The sequence below is a fragment of the Chionomys nivalis genome, chromosome 17 (assembly GCF_950005125.1).
Source record: "Chionomys nivalis chromosome 17, mChiNiv1.1, whole genome shotgun sequence".
Taxonomy (NCBI): domain Eukaryota; kingdom Metazoa; phylum Chordata; class Mammalia; order Rodentia; family Cricetidae; genus Chionomys; species Chionomys nivalis.
This window is the reverse complement of record NC_080102.1, coordinates 58,634,848-58,650,082: the sequence shown is the minus strand read 5'-3', so window position 1 is coordinate 58,650,082 and position 15,235 is coordinate 58,634,848. Positions and strand designations below refer to the sequence as shown.

General features: G+C 54.3%; 1 protein-coding gene across 1 annotated transcript; it reads right to left on the bottom strand.

The window, feature by feature from the left end:
* Positions 1-2,612: 2,612 nt before the first annotated feature.
* Tamalin (trafficking regulator and scaffold protein tamalin) lies at positions 2,613-10,257 on the bottom strand. The gene is given in 9 exon segments (XM_057792804.1): positions 2,613-3,432; positions 3,434-3,783; positions 4,336-4,402; positions 4,589-4,655; positions 4,758-4,851; positions 5,914-6,016; positions 6,120-6,174; positions 8,028-8,077; positions 9,938-10,257. Coding segments are annotated over 9 exon segments (1,176 nt in total). The 5' UTR covers positions 10,172-10,257; the 3' UTR covers positions 2,613-3,276.
* Between the last annotated feature and the right edge of the window lie 4,978 nt (positions 10,258-15,235).

Sequence of the window (15,235 nt, the reverse complement as noted above, 5' to 3'; positions counted from 1 at the left end):
AGAAGGAGAAGAAGAAGAAGAAGAAGAAGAAGAAGAAGAAGAAGAAGAAGAAGAAGAAGAAGAAGAAGAAGAAGAAGAAGAAGAAGAAGAAGAAAGAGAGAGAGAGAGAGAGAGAAAGAGAGAAAGAAAGAAAACAATTTCCCAGGCAGTGGTGCCCGCCTTTAATCCCAGCACTAGGGAGGCAGAGGCAAGTGGGTCTCTATGAGTTCAAGGCCAGCCTGGTTTGCAGAGCAAGTTCCAGGACAGGCTCCAAAGCTACAGAGAAACCCTGTCTCAAAATCCCCCCCCACCACCAAAAAAAAAAAAAAAGAAAAAAATTTATGTGTCAACTGTGGTGGCACATGCCTGTAATCTCAGTACTCATGGCAGAGGCAGGAGGATCACTGTGAATGATCCTGGCCTACATAGCAAGTTCCAGGACAGCCAGGGTTATGTAAAAAGACCTTGTTCCAAAAGTTTCAAAAGTAACTTTTTAAAATTAAATGTGTATATTTTAGTGTATGTGTGTGAGAGAGTGATTTATGTGTTCAGAATAGTTGTACATGTTCTACAGTAGCCACATGGTCCCACAGTAGCCACATGGTGCCACAGTAGCCACAGGGTGCCACAGTAGCCTCGTGGTGGTCCACAGAACAACTTTTAGGAGTTGGTTCTTTTCTTTCTTTGTGGTTCTGAGTATCAAACTCAGCTCATCAGGTTTATATATACAACATGTGCTTTTGTCTGCTGAGGCATTTCTTCTGCTTTGAAACAAGGGCTACTCATGTAGCCCAGGCTGGCCTAACTTGCTGTCTGAAGCTAGACTTGACATCTTTGCTCCTTCTGCCTCCACCTCCCAAGTGCTCAGGTACCATCTCTGGGCTTGCTTTTGGAAGGATCACCTGACTGCCGTGTAAAGGGTGACCCTAAGAATGGGGGCATGTAGAAGGAGCAGTGGGCCGCTTCCCGCCGCCAGGCTCCCGGCCACTGGCTAGCTTTACCCAAAATAATTACACAGAAACTGTATTCTTTTTTTTTTTTTTTTTTTTGATTTTTCGAGACAGGGTTTCTCCGTAGCTTTTTGGTTCCTGTCCTGGAACTAGTTCTTCTAGACCAGGCTGGCCTCGAACTCACAGAGATCCACCTGCCTCTGCCTCCTGAGTGCTGGGATTAAAGGCGTGCGCCACCACCACCCGGCTGAAACTGTATTCTTTTTTTTTTTTTTTTTGGTTTTTCGAGACAGGGTTTCTCTGTGGTTTTGGAGCCTGTCCTGGAACTAGCTCTTGTAGACCAGGCTGGTCTCGAACTCACAGAGATCCGCCTGCCTCTGCCTCCCAAGTGCTGGGATTAAAGGCGTGCGCCACCACCGCCCGGCTGAAACTGTATTCTTTTAAACACTGCTTGGCCCATTAGTTCTAGCCTCTTCTTGGCTAATTCTCACATCTTGATCAACCCATTTCTAATAATCTGTGTAGCACCACGAGATGGTGGCTTACCGAGAAAGATTCTAGCCTACGTCCATCTCGGAGAGGAGAGCTATGGCGTCTGTCTGAATCTGCTTTTTTCTCCCAGCATTCTGTTCTGTCTACTCCTCCTATCTAAGCTGTTGTCCTATCAAAGGGCCAAGGCAGTTTCTTTATTAACCAATGAGAGTTAATGACCCTCCCACATCAGGGGCAGAAATGATGTCCACACATGGAAGGGAAACACAGTATGTGGAGTGGGGTGTGCCCAGGGAGGGGCACGTCTCTCAAAGCTACAACTGAATGCTGGCCACTGACATGGAGTAGGGGTCCTAGGTGCCAGGCCCTACTCTGCTGCTAGCTTGCCCTGTGACTACCAAGTCTGTCACTCAGCAGGTTGTTTCAAGGCACGTGGTGACATTCTGGGGCTAACCTGGAACGCACTGTATTGCGGGTCTTGTGTACTAGGATTGGGCAGTACATAAAAGCAGAAAGTCCCTGGGCTCTGTTGCCAGAAGCAAGCGACCTTGTGAGTGGGGAGGGCAGGCCAAATGCTAAACCCACAAAGTCAAGACAGTTCCAGACGGTGATGTCACAGAGGGCGTGGCCACATCTGACTGATGGGCAGGCCTTAGAGAGGCAGGAGACACTTGTGGAGTATCAAATGCAGAGAGAGCCCAGGAAGGTCCGTAGCCAGCTCCGGAGCAGCAAGGGGCCCAGAAACAAGATGCTCATGGCTCACAGGAATGGGCCAACTGGGGACAGGAGTCTGAACCTGTCACAGGGTGGGTGGACAGTGGCTGTCTGTGAACCTCAGGTGCTCCCCAGTGGGCCAGGCTTTCCCACAGGGACAGTAAGGACTCTAGACAAGAGACCCCTATGTCTGTTGTGAGGATCTGGGGAGGAAATCTTCAAAATGGTCGCCAACAGGAGGCTCGGGTTGTGGGGGGTGGAGTGGGGGCTCAATTCAGGCCAGTACATGTTCATTAAAATCCCCTAGACAATTTTCCTGGCTTCAGGCTAAAAGAAAGATGTAAAACGCAGCCTGTGTGTTTGGAGGGGGCTGCATGGTGGAGTCAGAGCTTGCCTGAGCACAGTCCTCCCCCACAGGCAGTTACCACGCTGACACAGATGCAAAATACCATCAATTTTATACAGTTTGTGGTTTAGAAGTAACATATGCAAAAAAAAAAAAAACAAAAAAAAAAACCAAAAAAACGGTGGTACAGTCCAGACTGCCCCACCCCACCTGAATGTACTCTTTCCTGTTCCCCAAGGAGCGCAGAACCCAGGACCCCTGCCTGGCAGGACCCACTTAGTACAGGCCCCTGGAGAGGGGTTAAGCCCTTAGGGTCAAGACTCGAGAGAGGGACCCAGCACCTTGCCCCCTTGGATGTGTGTGTGTGTGTGCGCGCGTGTGTGTACGGGGTGGGGAATGATCCATCACGGATCTCCTCTCCCCAAGGATAAGAACTGGGGAGCAAGCAAAGCTGAGGAAGAGGGCTTTTGGGACAGGCCCCCACAAGGCACAACTGGCCCAGACTGTAGGCTGCACAGCCCTCTTTGGTCCGTCAGACCTCTCCCAACTCCTAGTGTCTATTCTCCCCCTGCAGAGATCCTGTGGTGATGTAGGGGAGGAAAGAAAGCAACTAGGCTCCCCTTTTCCTCAGCAGAGACAAGCTGTGAACCGACCAGACCTGCCAGAGCTAGCAAGGACCCTCTCCCGCAGCTTTGGGCTCTTGAGGTCCTTGGACCGGCACTACTGCTCCCATTTTTGCACTGGCTGTTACAATGAATAAATAAATAAATACCTCCCGCCTGCCCACCCGCGCCCCTACAGCTGGCTCTCCTCCTCCTCCAGGGAGCGGTTGAGTCCGGGGATGAACTTGAGCAGCCGCCGGCGGAAGCTGCGGTACTTGGTCTTGCGTAGCCCGGCGCCGCACAGGGCCTGCTCGCGGGCCTCAGTCCAGAGCGCGCCCGGCGCGCCCCCCGCCGCCACCCCCGCTCGGGCCCGCGCACCGCACACTGGCGCTGCGGCTGAGCGTGGCGCGGGGAGCGGGACACAGCACGGACGCCGGGGCCTCGGCGGAGCCTGGGCCTGGCGTGCGCGCGGGGGGCGGCGGGGGTGGCAGCGCCTGCGGTTCGGTGCCACCGAAGAAGCACGTGTGGTATACGGCGTCGTCGGTGTCCCCCTTGGTCGGCCGCGCGCCCCCACGGGGACCCCCAGGCGCAGCGAGCAGAGGCCCAAAGGGCAGCGAGCCTGGGAGCAGGCCGGCGCCGTAGAGGCAGGAGCGCACGGACTCCAGTGTGTCATAGATGCTTGGGTCCTTCACCACCAGGCCTGTGGCGACAGAAGACCAGAGAGCTTCCTGAATCCTGAGTGCCCTAGGCTAAGGGTCAGAGGGCATGGGCAGGATATCCAGTTCTTTCCTGTTGGCCTGCCTTGAGCCTCAGCCTTCTGGTTCTAAAGCTGGAGTTAATAAACTCAAGAGTGCCACTTTGGGACAGAAAGGGAGGCCACAGAAAGGAATGACACACGCAGACTTCTTTGTTGGAGACAGTCTCTCCACATAGCCCTGGCAGTCCTGGGACCTACTAATGTAGACCAGGCTGGCCTCAAACTCTCAGAGATCCCCGTCTCTGCCTCCCGGGTGCTGAGATTAAGGGAAATTGTTTTCTTTTTAAAAATAAATCGTAACTCTCTTGGTGTTCAACCCTAACGCCCAGAGCGCAACAGTGAGAACAAAACTGGATTTTGCTTCTCAGTTTAAGTCAGTTTAGGGTGATGCTGTGTCCGAAACAGTACCTCTGCCTCTGTACTGTGAGCCAGCAGCCTGCTTGTTTAAGAGGGGGCAGTGATGGGGACGTCTGTCAGGATGCCCGACATACTCACCATGCACTAGCCGCTGCTCCTGAACCATTAGCGATCTGTATTCTCCCCACTTCTCATACAGGGTTTGCTGTAAGACACATGCAGCCAGCTGTCAGGACTAGCAGACACCAGGATATGGGGACACACAGGTCAAGAGGAAGGCACAGAAGTCCCAGGGCTGAGGGAGGCTGAGAAAGATGGAGTCCTTCAGAGTGGGTCTGAAGGCCAGAACATGGGAAAAGTAGGGTAGAACCTGGCCTGGTTTGGTCCCCACCTTAAGGTACTGCAGGCGCGCCTCCAGTTCTGCCTTCCGAATGGATGTCCCATACAGAGTTTCCAGTCTGAGGGATCGAGGGGACAAAGGCTGAGTGAGCCTGAAGGCAGAGGGGCTGCCGCAAGGCTGCGCTCAGGAGCCCTTAGGCATTGCACCTAGACATGAATACCTGAGAACGTTGCCAGATGCCTTGATGATATCAACAATCTCCCGGTGCCGGATGCCTTCCACGTTGAGGCCGTTGACACTGGCAATGGTGTCCCCTGCCAGGAAGGGCAAGAATGGTAACCTAGAGAACTTTCCCTGAATTTCCTTCAGCATAGCGGGGGGACCTGGGCATCTCTTTTACCCCAATTAAACACCACCCTAGCTGGGTGGTGGTGGTGCACACCTTTAATCCCAGCACCCAGACAGGGGCAGACAGATCTCTGTGAGTTCAAGGCCAGCCTGGTCTACAGAGTAATTTCCAGGACAGCCAGAGCTACACAGAGAAACCCTGTCTCAAAATACAACAAAAGTATACAAAACCATAGCATTTCTCCCTGCACAGAGACCACCAGCTTGTTGGAGAGAGAAACCTAGGCTCAGCGCTGGGGATCTGAGAACTAAGTTGTGAGACACACCCTCAGGAAGCCCTCTCTCCCAACGGGAGCCCTCCCAGGTTCCCAAGCTCCTCCTGGAGTTAGCTACGTCTGTTTATCCCAGACCTGTCTTGGACTCCTTCAGTATAGGGAAGGCATGGGATTAGTGCCCAGCTGGGAGCTCTCACTGGCTCAAGGCATGCGAAGCTTCAGCTTTTAGAGGTCAGGCCCTGACCCTGGGCAGGGCTTTAAGTGCTTGTTTGCCATCTGTAAAAACCAGTATGGATCCTGGCTGCGAGACAACAGCAAGGACAATCAGGAACTACCTAGCAAAGTGTTGCTGGTATGTGGGAAAGAAGGTAAGGGCCAAAGAACACCTGGGGCCCAGCTGGAGTAGGGAAGAGAGGTCTCATGGGCCAATCTGAAAGACCCGGTAGATCGCTCCTCTACCAGACTCTGCCCAGCTGGGCCACACAGCTGCCAGGAAGCGGAACAGCTGTGCGGCAGTACCATCTCTTCCCTGGGCTCTGCTCTGGGCTCAGGGAACCATCTCACGACACTGCTGTCCATCAAGAACTCCACAGGGTCCTGCACTAAAAAGCCAGTGTGCCTGAAACCAGATTCTGTTCATTTTTCTAGCCTTCTCCAAGTTGGAGGATGAAGGAGAAAAAAACATTAATGCCTCTTCTTAGGAGTAAAGTTCTCCACGATCCCAGACCCCTGTGTTCTGGGCTCAAGGTCTACCTGGTGTGAGCCCAGCTAGCTGGGCAGGGCTGGACTCGTGAACTCGGCAGACGAAGGTCACCATCTCTACGCGCTGCTCCTCTCGGTGGTGAAGGCCGTAAGTCTGTGAACAGGCAACAGGACACTCAGAACAGAGGCAAACAGATTTGCCCAGCCTTCACACTGGCCTCCTGACCCCTCACCCCTCTATGCCCAGTTTTTCCCACCTGGATCTCGAAGCCGAAGGTCTGGTTGTCCGTTTTCTCCAAAGTTAGCACCTTCCTGCATAAGATACAGGAACCCAGGAAAGTATGGAAGAGCTAGCTGGCTATGGTGACCCGAATCTGTAATCCTGGCACTTGAGATACTGAGGCAGGAGGATGTTCTGTTTGAGTCTGAGCTACATAGTGAAGCTCTGTCTCAAAATATAATAACAAAAACAAGAGTGTGGCAGCCCCACAGCTTAGCTCTCAAGGATGAAGGCTGATCTAGAACATTCCAGGAGGACCCAGAATCTCCAGTGACAGCTCATCCTTTACAGATTTTTGGAATGCCCTTCCCAAACCCAACTGAAATTGGCCTCAGGGAGCTGCACAGAATTAAATTAGCCATCTACAGGGGGAGGAGGGAGGCACCAGGGAAGGCTGTCCCTGAGAAAGGTGGCCGCCTAGCAGCATCCCAGCCACGTACACAACTCAGTAACTGAGGCCCCCAATTTGGCCCCAGGGCAAGAGCATCCTAGCTCAGCTGCTTTGGGGAGAAGACAGCCCCCCCCCCCCCCCGGGGGCCAGTCACGAGGCTGGGCGCAGACCACAGCCACTCCTCCCAGCTGTGGTGTGGCCAGCCCACCAGATGTGAAGGCTGGGGGAGGGGAACCTGGGGCCACCCCTTCCCGAACTGAAGGCTGCCTGCTGGACACAATGGTCTGGAACTACTCCAGATTCTAGCCTGCTAGGGGAGTCCAGGGTTTCCTCTGCCCACCCCCTCCCCTTCCTTCCCGCCAGCCAGAGGCAGAATAAAGTGGATCCTAAGGCCCCTTTAAGTCTGGCAGCCTCAGAAAGGCTCCGAAGAGCCGGCCTCCAGCTCCTAACCTGAGTCCACACCCCCTGCCACCCAATGCAGCTCACTCCCCCTTCTTCAAAAGGAGCTTTTAGCCCTGTGTTTTCTGGGGCAGGAGCAGGGAGCCTGGAAGCCCTATGTCTGTCCCAGGGCTTTCTGGGTTCCTGGCAGGGTCTGTGGACTTTACTGCAGAGAGTCAGATGGTAAATAGTTTAGGTTTTGTGGTCCATATGGCTTCTGTCATAAGAGTTTGTTTTACAACCCTTTAAAATATTAAAATACGCTGGCCATGGTGGTGCACACCTTTAAGCACGGGGGAGGTGGAGGCAGGAGGATCTCTGTGAGTTTAAAGCCATCCTGGTCTACAGCCAGGGGTCTGTAGAGAGACCCTGTCTCAAAAGAAAAAAAAGAAGAAGAAAAAAAAAGAAAGAAAACCACAAACAAAACAAACAAATAAGAAAAATAAAACCAAAAAAATTAAAATAAGTTTGTCCAGTAGGCCACAGTTTGCTGGCCCATTTCAAGGGAAGCCAGGTCCAAATCAGGCATGAGACCCGTGAGACACGGGCTACAGTGAACCTAAGCTTTGGGTCCTGGGGTGAGCACCGAGCCCTCCCACATCTCAAATCCAAGTGCAGCCACGGGATGAGACCACGGGATGAGACCCACACGAGACTAAAGGTTGGGGGTGTCAGATTCAAACATCTGGTCATATAGTGTCTGGGTCCACTGTGGTGGGCTGGGTGGGCTTAGGGAAGCCACAGAGGAGAAGTTAGGATAACTCCCAGGTGTCTCCTACTTCCTAGCGCCACCTCTCACTAATCCAGGAAGAGGCAACTGACAGAGATTGGGGGTGGTTAAGGAGCACCTAATGACTCAAAAGTGCCCCCCCTTATTCTGCCGCCCCTTCATACAGCCCACACCCCCACCTGCCCCTCAATCCCAGCAGGGAAGTCATGCTCAAGGATGGAAGATGCCTTCCAGGGGGAGTGGGTTGAGCTGCTGTGTGGTACTCCCCGCCCCCAACACCTCACTTTTCTGGACCACAGCAGGGGCTTTGGGTGGGGGTGACTCACCGCTGCTGTTCAGGGCTCTGACTGAAATTCTTCCACCGGAATCCTGAGCCCTGGGTAGGAAAATGGCCAGAAAAGACAATGAGAAGTGGGGCTGCCCTTGAGCAGGTGCTGAGACTCTGACCTGAACCCCAGTTCTGAGTGTAGCACCCTACTTCCTGTTGCCAGTCTTCCCTCCCAACCTGCCCTCTGCTTTGGTGCTGGTGTAACTTTCTGCCAAGTGTGGCTACTATTCCCCCTCCCGGAGTTCACACCAACCCTGGGACCTCCGGGACACAACTGTTCTGGGTTCTAGATGACCTCTTATCCTCCACTAACCAGCTTGGGGAAGATTTTGACTTTAGAATGATCTTCACTGCTGGGATCATGTCTGACGGGCCAGGCCTTCCAGGCCCCAAAAGCTGAGGCAGGAGCTTTCTCCTAGTTGCAGAGAAAGAAAGGTAAGAAGCCACCGGACTTAAGGTCCTAACTAAGTCCAGGGTCCCAGCCAGCTGGGTCTGTCCATTTAATGGTTCAGACAGACAGTAGTCCGGAAAAGCAGAGTCAGGAGCTCGGACAGGAGGCTGGCAATGCCAGCCTGAAGGTGGTAGAGGTGCCAAAGCTCCTAAGAACAGGTTGCCTGGGGGCCGACTGTGGATGGAGCCGGCTGTATGTCCTCCAGATAGACCCGAGTCTCTTAATATTGCCATGCATTTTTTTAAAACAAAGTATATAACTAAATAAAAATAAAATCCGAGTCAAACCTGTCTCACACTATAGTTGAGAAACGGGGGTTTCTTTTTTGGAGAAGACCCCCCCCTAACTCTTCAGGGTCCCAGAGAGCCTAAAACAAACTCTGTCCCTCCTAAGATGTTAGTTCTTAGAGGATGGAGGAAGTCCCACCCGGGATCAGCCCTCCCCCAAAGTGCCAAAACAGCTTGAGGCCTTCCTGGGTTGTGCTCTGGGTAACACTCCCTAACCCCCAAGCTGCCCCAAAGCTAGGAGGAGAAGGGGACCCTCTTTCAGAACCAAAGATTAGCCTCAGGGTGGGGACAGTACCCAAATAGGCCAAGGAGGAAGGACTGGGTAGTACAGAGAGACCCCTTTGTCTTTCAACCCGATTTTCATAAAATGCAAATTCTCAACAAGCTGTTCATTGTGTGAAGTGGGGAGCCAGGGACCAGGAGAGAAGGAGGGGGCCGCGTGGAAAGGCCACCCATCCCTTCTCCCTAACCTAGGTCTGTGGTCTCAGCACTCAGGTCTTCCCAGGCCAGAGGAACAGTCTCACTAACGGGGGGAGTACGGGAGGCGGGGGACGCAGAGAGCGAGCGGGTGCGGCCCGCATCCTTCCTGCCCTGTGACCTCTCCCACCGCGTCCGGTCCTGGCTGAAGTCAGGAGGGAGGTGCTCTCACAACCCGCATCTTGGATGCGGGACAAAGCTTGAGGCCCTGAGCCCGGGAAGCCCGGCGTCCTAGCGGAGGGGGTGTTCTCGGGAATTCGCAGCACTACTTCTAAGGAGCCATTAGTTTCTCTCTCGCCCGGGGCTCCAGGACCCTCAACTTGTCTGAAGCAAGTGGCGGGGTTCTTTCCCTAGCCCTTCATGTTCCAACTTCAGGAGGTTCTCGGCGAGGGGGTCCTGAGAGTTTCTAGACTTCTAGACACCGACAGGCAGAGCGGGAGGCGGCAGAAAGCCAGATGGAGCCAGGAGGAAAAAGGGGGTGCTGGGGCGGAGTCAAAGCAGGAGAGTGGGAGGAGATGGGGCGTTCGCGTGTGGGGAGTGGAGGAGAGCCAACCCAACTGGGGGCGTCGTGGTGGCGGGGACCACAGCCTTCCGAGCCGGGAGTGGGCGCCTTTTGAGGACAGGGCCGAGCGAGGCGGGTGGCCCTGGCGCTGACACGCGGTTGAGTCTGGGGGCGTAGGTTAGGGAACGCACCTTTCGGCGGGGCAGGGTGCCCCCGGATACTGCGAGCGCGCGGTACAGCTCCGCAGGATGGTAGTCCTCCAGCGCGGCGTACAGCTCGTCCCCCGGGGCTCCAGGCGGAGCGGCGGCGGCTGGGGGGCCCGAGCGGGTCGGAGTTGCTTCCGAGTCGGGAGCCGGACCAGCGGGGTCCGGTGTGGCCGCCGCCTCCTCCTTCTGCTGCAGCTTCCTGAGTCGGCGGAGGGTCATGGCTCCGGCGCCCGGAGCCCCTTGGAGGCTGCGCTCACTCGGCTCTGCAGTGTTGGCGATGGCTGGGGGAGTCCAGCCGAGCGGGCCCCGTGTAGCCTTGCTTTATAGACTCCCGAGAGGCGTGGGGAGCGGCCTCCAATGGCCTCGCCCCCGACACTCAGGCACCGCCCCGGGGGTGGGGGACCCGCTATGGCGAGCCCCGCCCTCAGCGCGCCGTGGACCGCCGGGCTCGGGAAACTCTGGGGAACTTGGGCACTCAGTGGGGTAAGCCTAGTCACCCACGGCAGCAGGAGGGACAGGACATCTGGGCAATCCGTGCTACCTGGAAGCAGTCTGTGAATGCTTGTTGGTTGAGATTTGAAGTTTGGGAATGAACGATGGCTTTAGTGGTTCGTGGAGATGCGGGCACAGTAAAAAGTGGTAAATAAGCTGAGGGAAAGTTTGAGATCCGGGAAAGGAGGGTGGGGGGTCAGACTCGGTGGGGAAGCCTGGAGGTGGGACACGCAGGGGGAGAGTTATGGTTTCTGAAGAAGGACGGGGAGACATCTATGAGCTGACCGCAGAAGCCCCTCGCGGTGGGTGTGAGGGGTGAGAGTTTCCCCTTCCACCTGCATCCTAGAATCCAAAGCCGGGAGAAAGGGAGACAGCGGAAACCTACAAGTAGATTTAATCCAGAGCCCCCTCCCCATGCTGGAGTTCAGGCTCCCTTCCCTCAGTGATGCTCAGAGTTGGGGCATGGCGGGTGCTGAGCCATTCTCTAATCCTCATGCTCTTTGTTACCATGGCTGCCAGAGTGCAGGAGAGGCGGATGACCCAGCCCACATCTGTGTAACTCCCAAATAAGAAGTGAGAGAGGAAAGTGGTCAGTGTCTAGCCACCACAGAGAGGGCCGGTTCCACATTCGGAGATGAGCCACTACATGTGCGCTTCGACCTTATGAAGTAGGTACTGTTACCCCTGACAGGAGGAAACACCCAGGCAGAAAGCACGTTGCAGGAGAGGGAGGATCACTGAGGCAAAGCTGAGGTCCTGAACAAGGCCGCCTGGATCTAGGGCTCCAGCCTACCTCCTCTGACTTCAGTGGGCCCTGCTTCGTACCAGGAACTGGCTGGACCCTGGTATAACAGAGGCGCTTGGTCCGGCAGGGGACAGCATACTGTGCACGCACTATGTAAGACATATACCACATACCACAGCGGGGGCAGGAGGAGCCAAGGCCAGAAGGGGCCATATCTCAGAGGCTGGGAAGGCTTTCTTCTACCTGTTTCAGTACAGCAGTCCGGCTATTTCCCTGTGTTTTGCCCACCCCCAGACCCCTGCGCCCCCACACCATACAAGAGGGAGGTAGGAGGGGTGCTCCTCCACACTCAGACATTGCACAAGTCCATATGGCAGGATGCTTGTGGGGTTGGGAGTGGGGATGGCTTAGAACTGAGGTCTAGTTACCTTAGTGTTTCTCCTTCCTTTAATCACCAAGTGGCAATCAGTCGAGGGGCCAAGGGAGTGTCGGTGGGGAAACATGGAACTCTATTGAGAACAGTAACACAGATGGACCCCTGGACCGTCTGTTGCCTGCTCCTGACAGACGACATCTGTAGTGGGGGAGGGGGAGGGGAATTACAAAGACAGACGGTCCAAGAGTTTCTTTCATTTTCATTCCAGTGCTTATCCATGAAAGGCCCCTCCCCAAGAGGACCCTGCACAACCTCTTCTATGAAGGAGCTACCTCCCTACTCCAGAGGATTACTTAACAAATCTGTGTCTACCAGCCTTAGACACAGACCTCCTTCCTGCTGACGGAGAGCAGATAGTCTTCCCCATAGTCCCAGTTTGTGCAAGTCCGGCAGCCTCTGACCTCCAGGGAGAAACCAGCACAGGGAACTGAAGTTCTCACCTGAGAAGGAAGGTGCTAGAAAACCCAGAGCAAGTGTGAACCCAGAAAAGGTAATTTCTGTAAGTCCTTGGCATGGTTTCCTCAAATCCTAGGATTTCAGAGTTGGAAGGGGCCTCGTGTTCTGGAAAAGATGAGTATGGTCCAAGCCCTCCTGCCTGTAACAGCAGCCTGAGAGAGGATGGGCTTGGGAAGCCAGGACTCCTGACTGCTCAGGGAGAGCCTGATCACCCCCTGCTTCTCTGCTATCTCCTTGGTTTCTCCAGCAGGGGAAGGGTAGTCCTGGGTGCCTCCCTGTGGGATGGTGATGCCCTCTGCTGGTCATGAGCGTTGTGGTGGAAACTCTCCAGACTCTAGCCTGCCTCACCTGGACACACAGCCTTTGTCCCTGTCAGGAGGAACTGGGCTGGTCACTGAGTTCACAGTGAGGGACTTATAAGGAGGGAGGTTGTAGGGTCCATGGGTCTACCCCTGCTCCCGGGGTTCATTTTGAGGACAGTCTCTGGCCAGCCAGCATTTCCTGTTTGTTCCTGTGCTCCCTCTGCCCTGTCTGGTGGTTAGCAATAGGGCATTGTTGACTCCACCTTGGGCGTGGTAATTTCCCACCTACCTGGGGGGGTATTCCATTGTGCAGCCCCTAGGTATTTAAGGTTTTCCCTAAGTTTGAATAAACAGCATTCGGCTGATCTCCTCCTTTCGAATGACCCAGGTTTCTTTTTTTTTTTTTTTTAAATATTTATTTATTTTATTTATTATGGACCCCATTACAGATGGTTGTGTGCCACCATGTGGTTGCTGGGAATTGAACTCAGGACCTTTGGAAGAGCAGGCAATGCTCTTAACCTCTGAGCCATCTCTCCAGCCCCATGACCCAGGTTTCTTGTGTGTTCTTTCAATCTCCAGGTCCTGCCCGGCTCACTTATGGTACAGCGGCGCTGTACCCAGAGGGTAACACAGACGCAGGTGTTACAGGAGGTGATGCAGGGGAAATGCACTGGAGATTGGAGGCAGTTGCTGGGTTTTCTGAGAACAGTAACCTCTCTTCACAGCACAGCTCCAGAGCTCAGCCTTCTGCTCTCCCCTATCTCCTAAGCCACGCCCCTTGTCTAGCATCTGTTCTCGTCCTCCAGTCTGCTGCAGCCATCAGCAGGCCTCCTGCCACTCCAGATGTCCCTTGCCAACCCCCCTACCTCCCATGCCTCCCAGCAAATCCCCTGTGGATCTGCTCCTGAGAAATCTATACTCCGTCTGCAACTAATGCAGGGGCAGGTGTCCTGTTCCCAGGGAGTTCAGGTTTCCCAGTTCTTTGGCTTCAGCTGCCCTGGTTGAGATGGGGTTAGTCTAAGAAGGGACCTGGACTGTGTGGGATCAGTAGGGACCATCTAATGAATAAAGCCCCTTCCCACTTCCTTAGGACAACCCTTTGCCAAGTCTCCCAGCAATCCACAATCCCCTGTGAGGAAATGACCTCACAGACCTGCTTAAACTCTGGGGTGCCCTCAGGAAGTTGGAACACTAGAGTGTGGAAGTTTGGGCCTTCTAGAGTCTCAGTGGAGCAGTTACTTCAGGACCCAGAACTGGCAAGGATGGACAGCTCTGTGGATGCCGCCTCTGCTTCTGCCCTGGGGGTGGGGGTATGGGTGGGTGGCAGCAGGGTAGGGCCTGGGGCTCAGCTGGCTCTCTGCTCCACCAGGAATGAGGGTTTGGGCTTCAGTTTTGTATGACATCACTGCTTGCAGGAGGTGTAGAACAGCCGGCGGGCAGCTGGCTGGGCAGGGAATGCTTGCTTGTTTTCTTAATGACTTCTATTGCCTAACAATGTTCATGGGCTGGTGTTGGTGCTGGTGCGGGAGCCCGGCGAAGGGAGGGTTCTAGTAGCAGGCCTGATCCAGTACAGCTCAGTGACGAGACTCTGAGGAGATCTTCAGGTAGGAGCCAGACAGGACAGTTTGTGTTGAATATGGGTGTCTCATGGTCTAGTCGCATCCAGAGGCCATGGGCCTTGATCGGTCAGGCTGGAGCCACAGAAGGGACACTCAGTCTGGTTCTCCTCAGGGCAGCAACGTCTCACTCCTAAGATGTGGAGTATATATTATCTTACCCTCCCTTCCGCACAGGCACTCGTGGGAGAGGCAAAGAGTGACGGCTCTTCGGGCCCGGACCTCACAGAGCTCTTCTCTGTTGGCAAGTGCACACCTGTTCACTAGCATCATCCCTGGCTTCCTCTCCGGGACAGCGCTGTGCATCAGGCTGCCAACACCCAAACACATGCTAGGCCTTTAGACCAAGGCTCTGCCACTGGCTCCAGACAGAAGCCAATTTCTCCTCTCCGCAATGGTTTGTGTCTGATCACAAACCATGTGTCCCCTGCCCATGGCTCTGTCTCTCCTCCTAGTCCTGCCGTGTGCTCCCCACCACCACCACTGCAGGTTCCTCCAAACGTCAGTACAGACTTTCCCTACAGACAAGCAGGGCCACGCCACTCCTGTGCTTGCTCACAACCCCGGCTGTGTTTGCATGGTGTCCCACAGGCTCAGCCCTCGGAGTGACGGGAGAGTCTTTAGAAGGTGGTTCAGTCAGCAGTGCTCTGTCCTGACATGGGACTGGTGCTGGCTGGTTTTGTGTCAATTTGACACAGGCTGGAGTTTATCTGAAAGGAGGGAGACTCAAAAGAGAAAATGCCTCCAAGTGTCTCACAATGTAGCCCTGTTGGGAAATATTATTTTCAAGCGTGTTGCTTTTGTTTATGCTGCATTTGATTAACTGTGGAACTGTGATTCTTTGCCTGTCTAAAACACCTGTTGGTCCCAATAAAGTGCTGAATGCCCAATAGCGAGGCAGGAGCAAGGATAGGCGGGGCTGGCAGGCAGAGAGGATAAATAGAAGGAGAACCAAGGAGCAAGAGAACAAGGAGAGGAGGACATCAGGGGCCAGCCACACAGCAAGCCGCAGCGAAAGAAGTAAAAAATATATATATAGAATTAAGAAAGATAAGAGCCCAGAGGCCAAGGGTAGTCAGGATAATTTAAGAAAAGCTGGCAAGAAACAAGCTAAGGCCAGGCATTCATATAAGCCTCTATGTGTGATTTATTTGGGAGCTGGGTGGTGGGACCCTCAAAAAAGCCAAAAAAGTAAAACATCATACAACATAGCCCTGGCTTACATGAAACTCA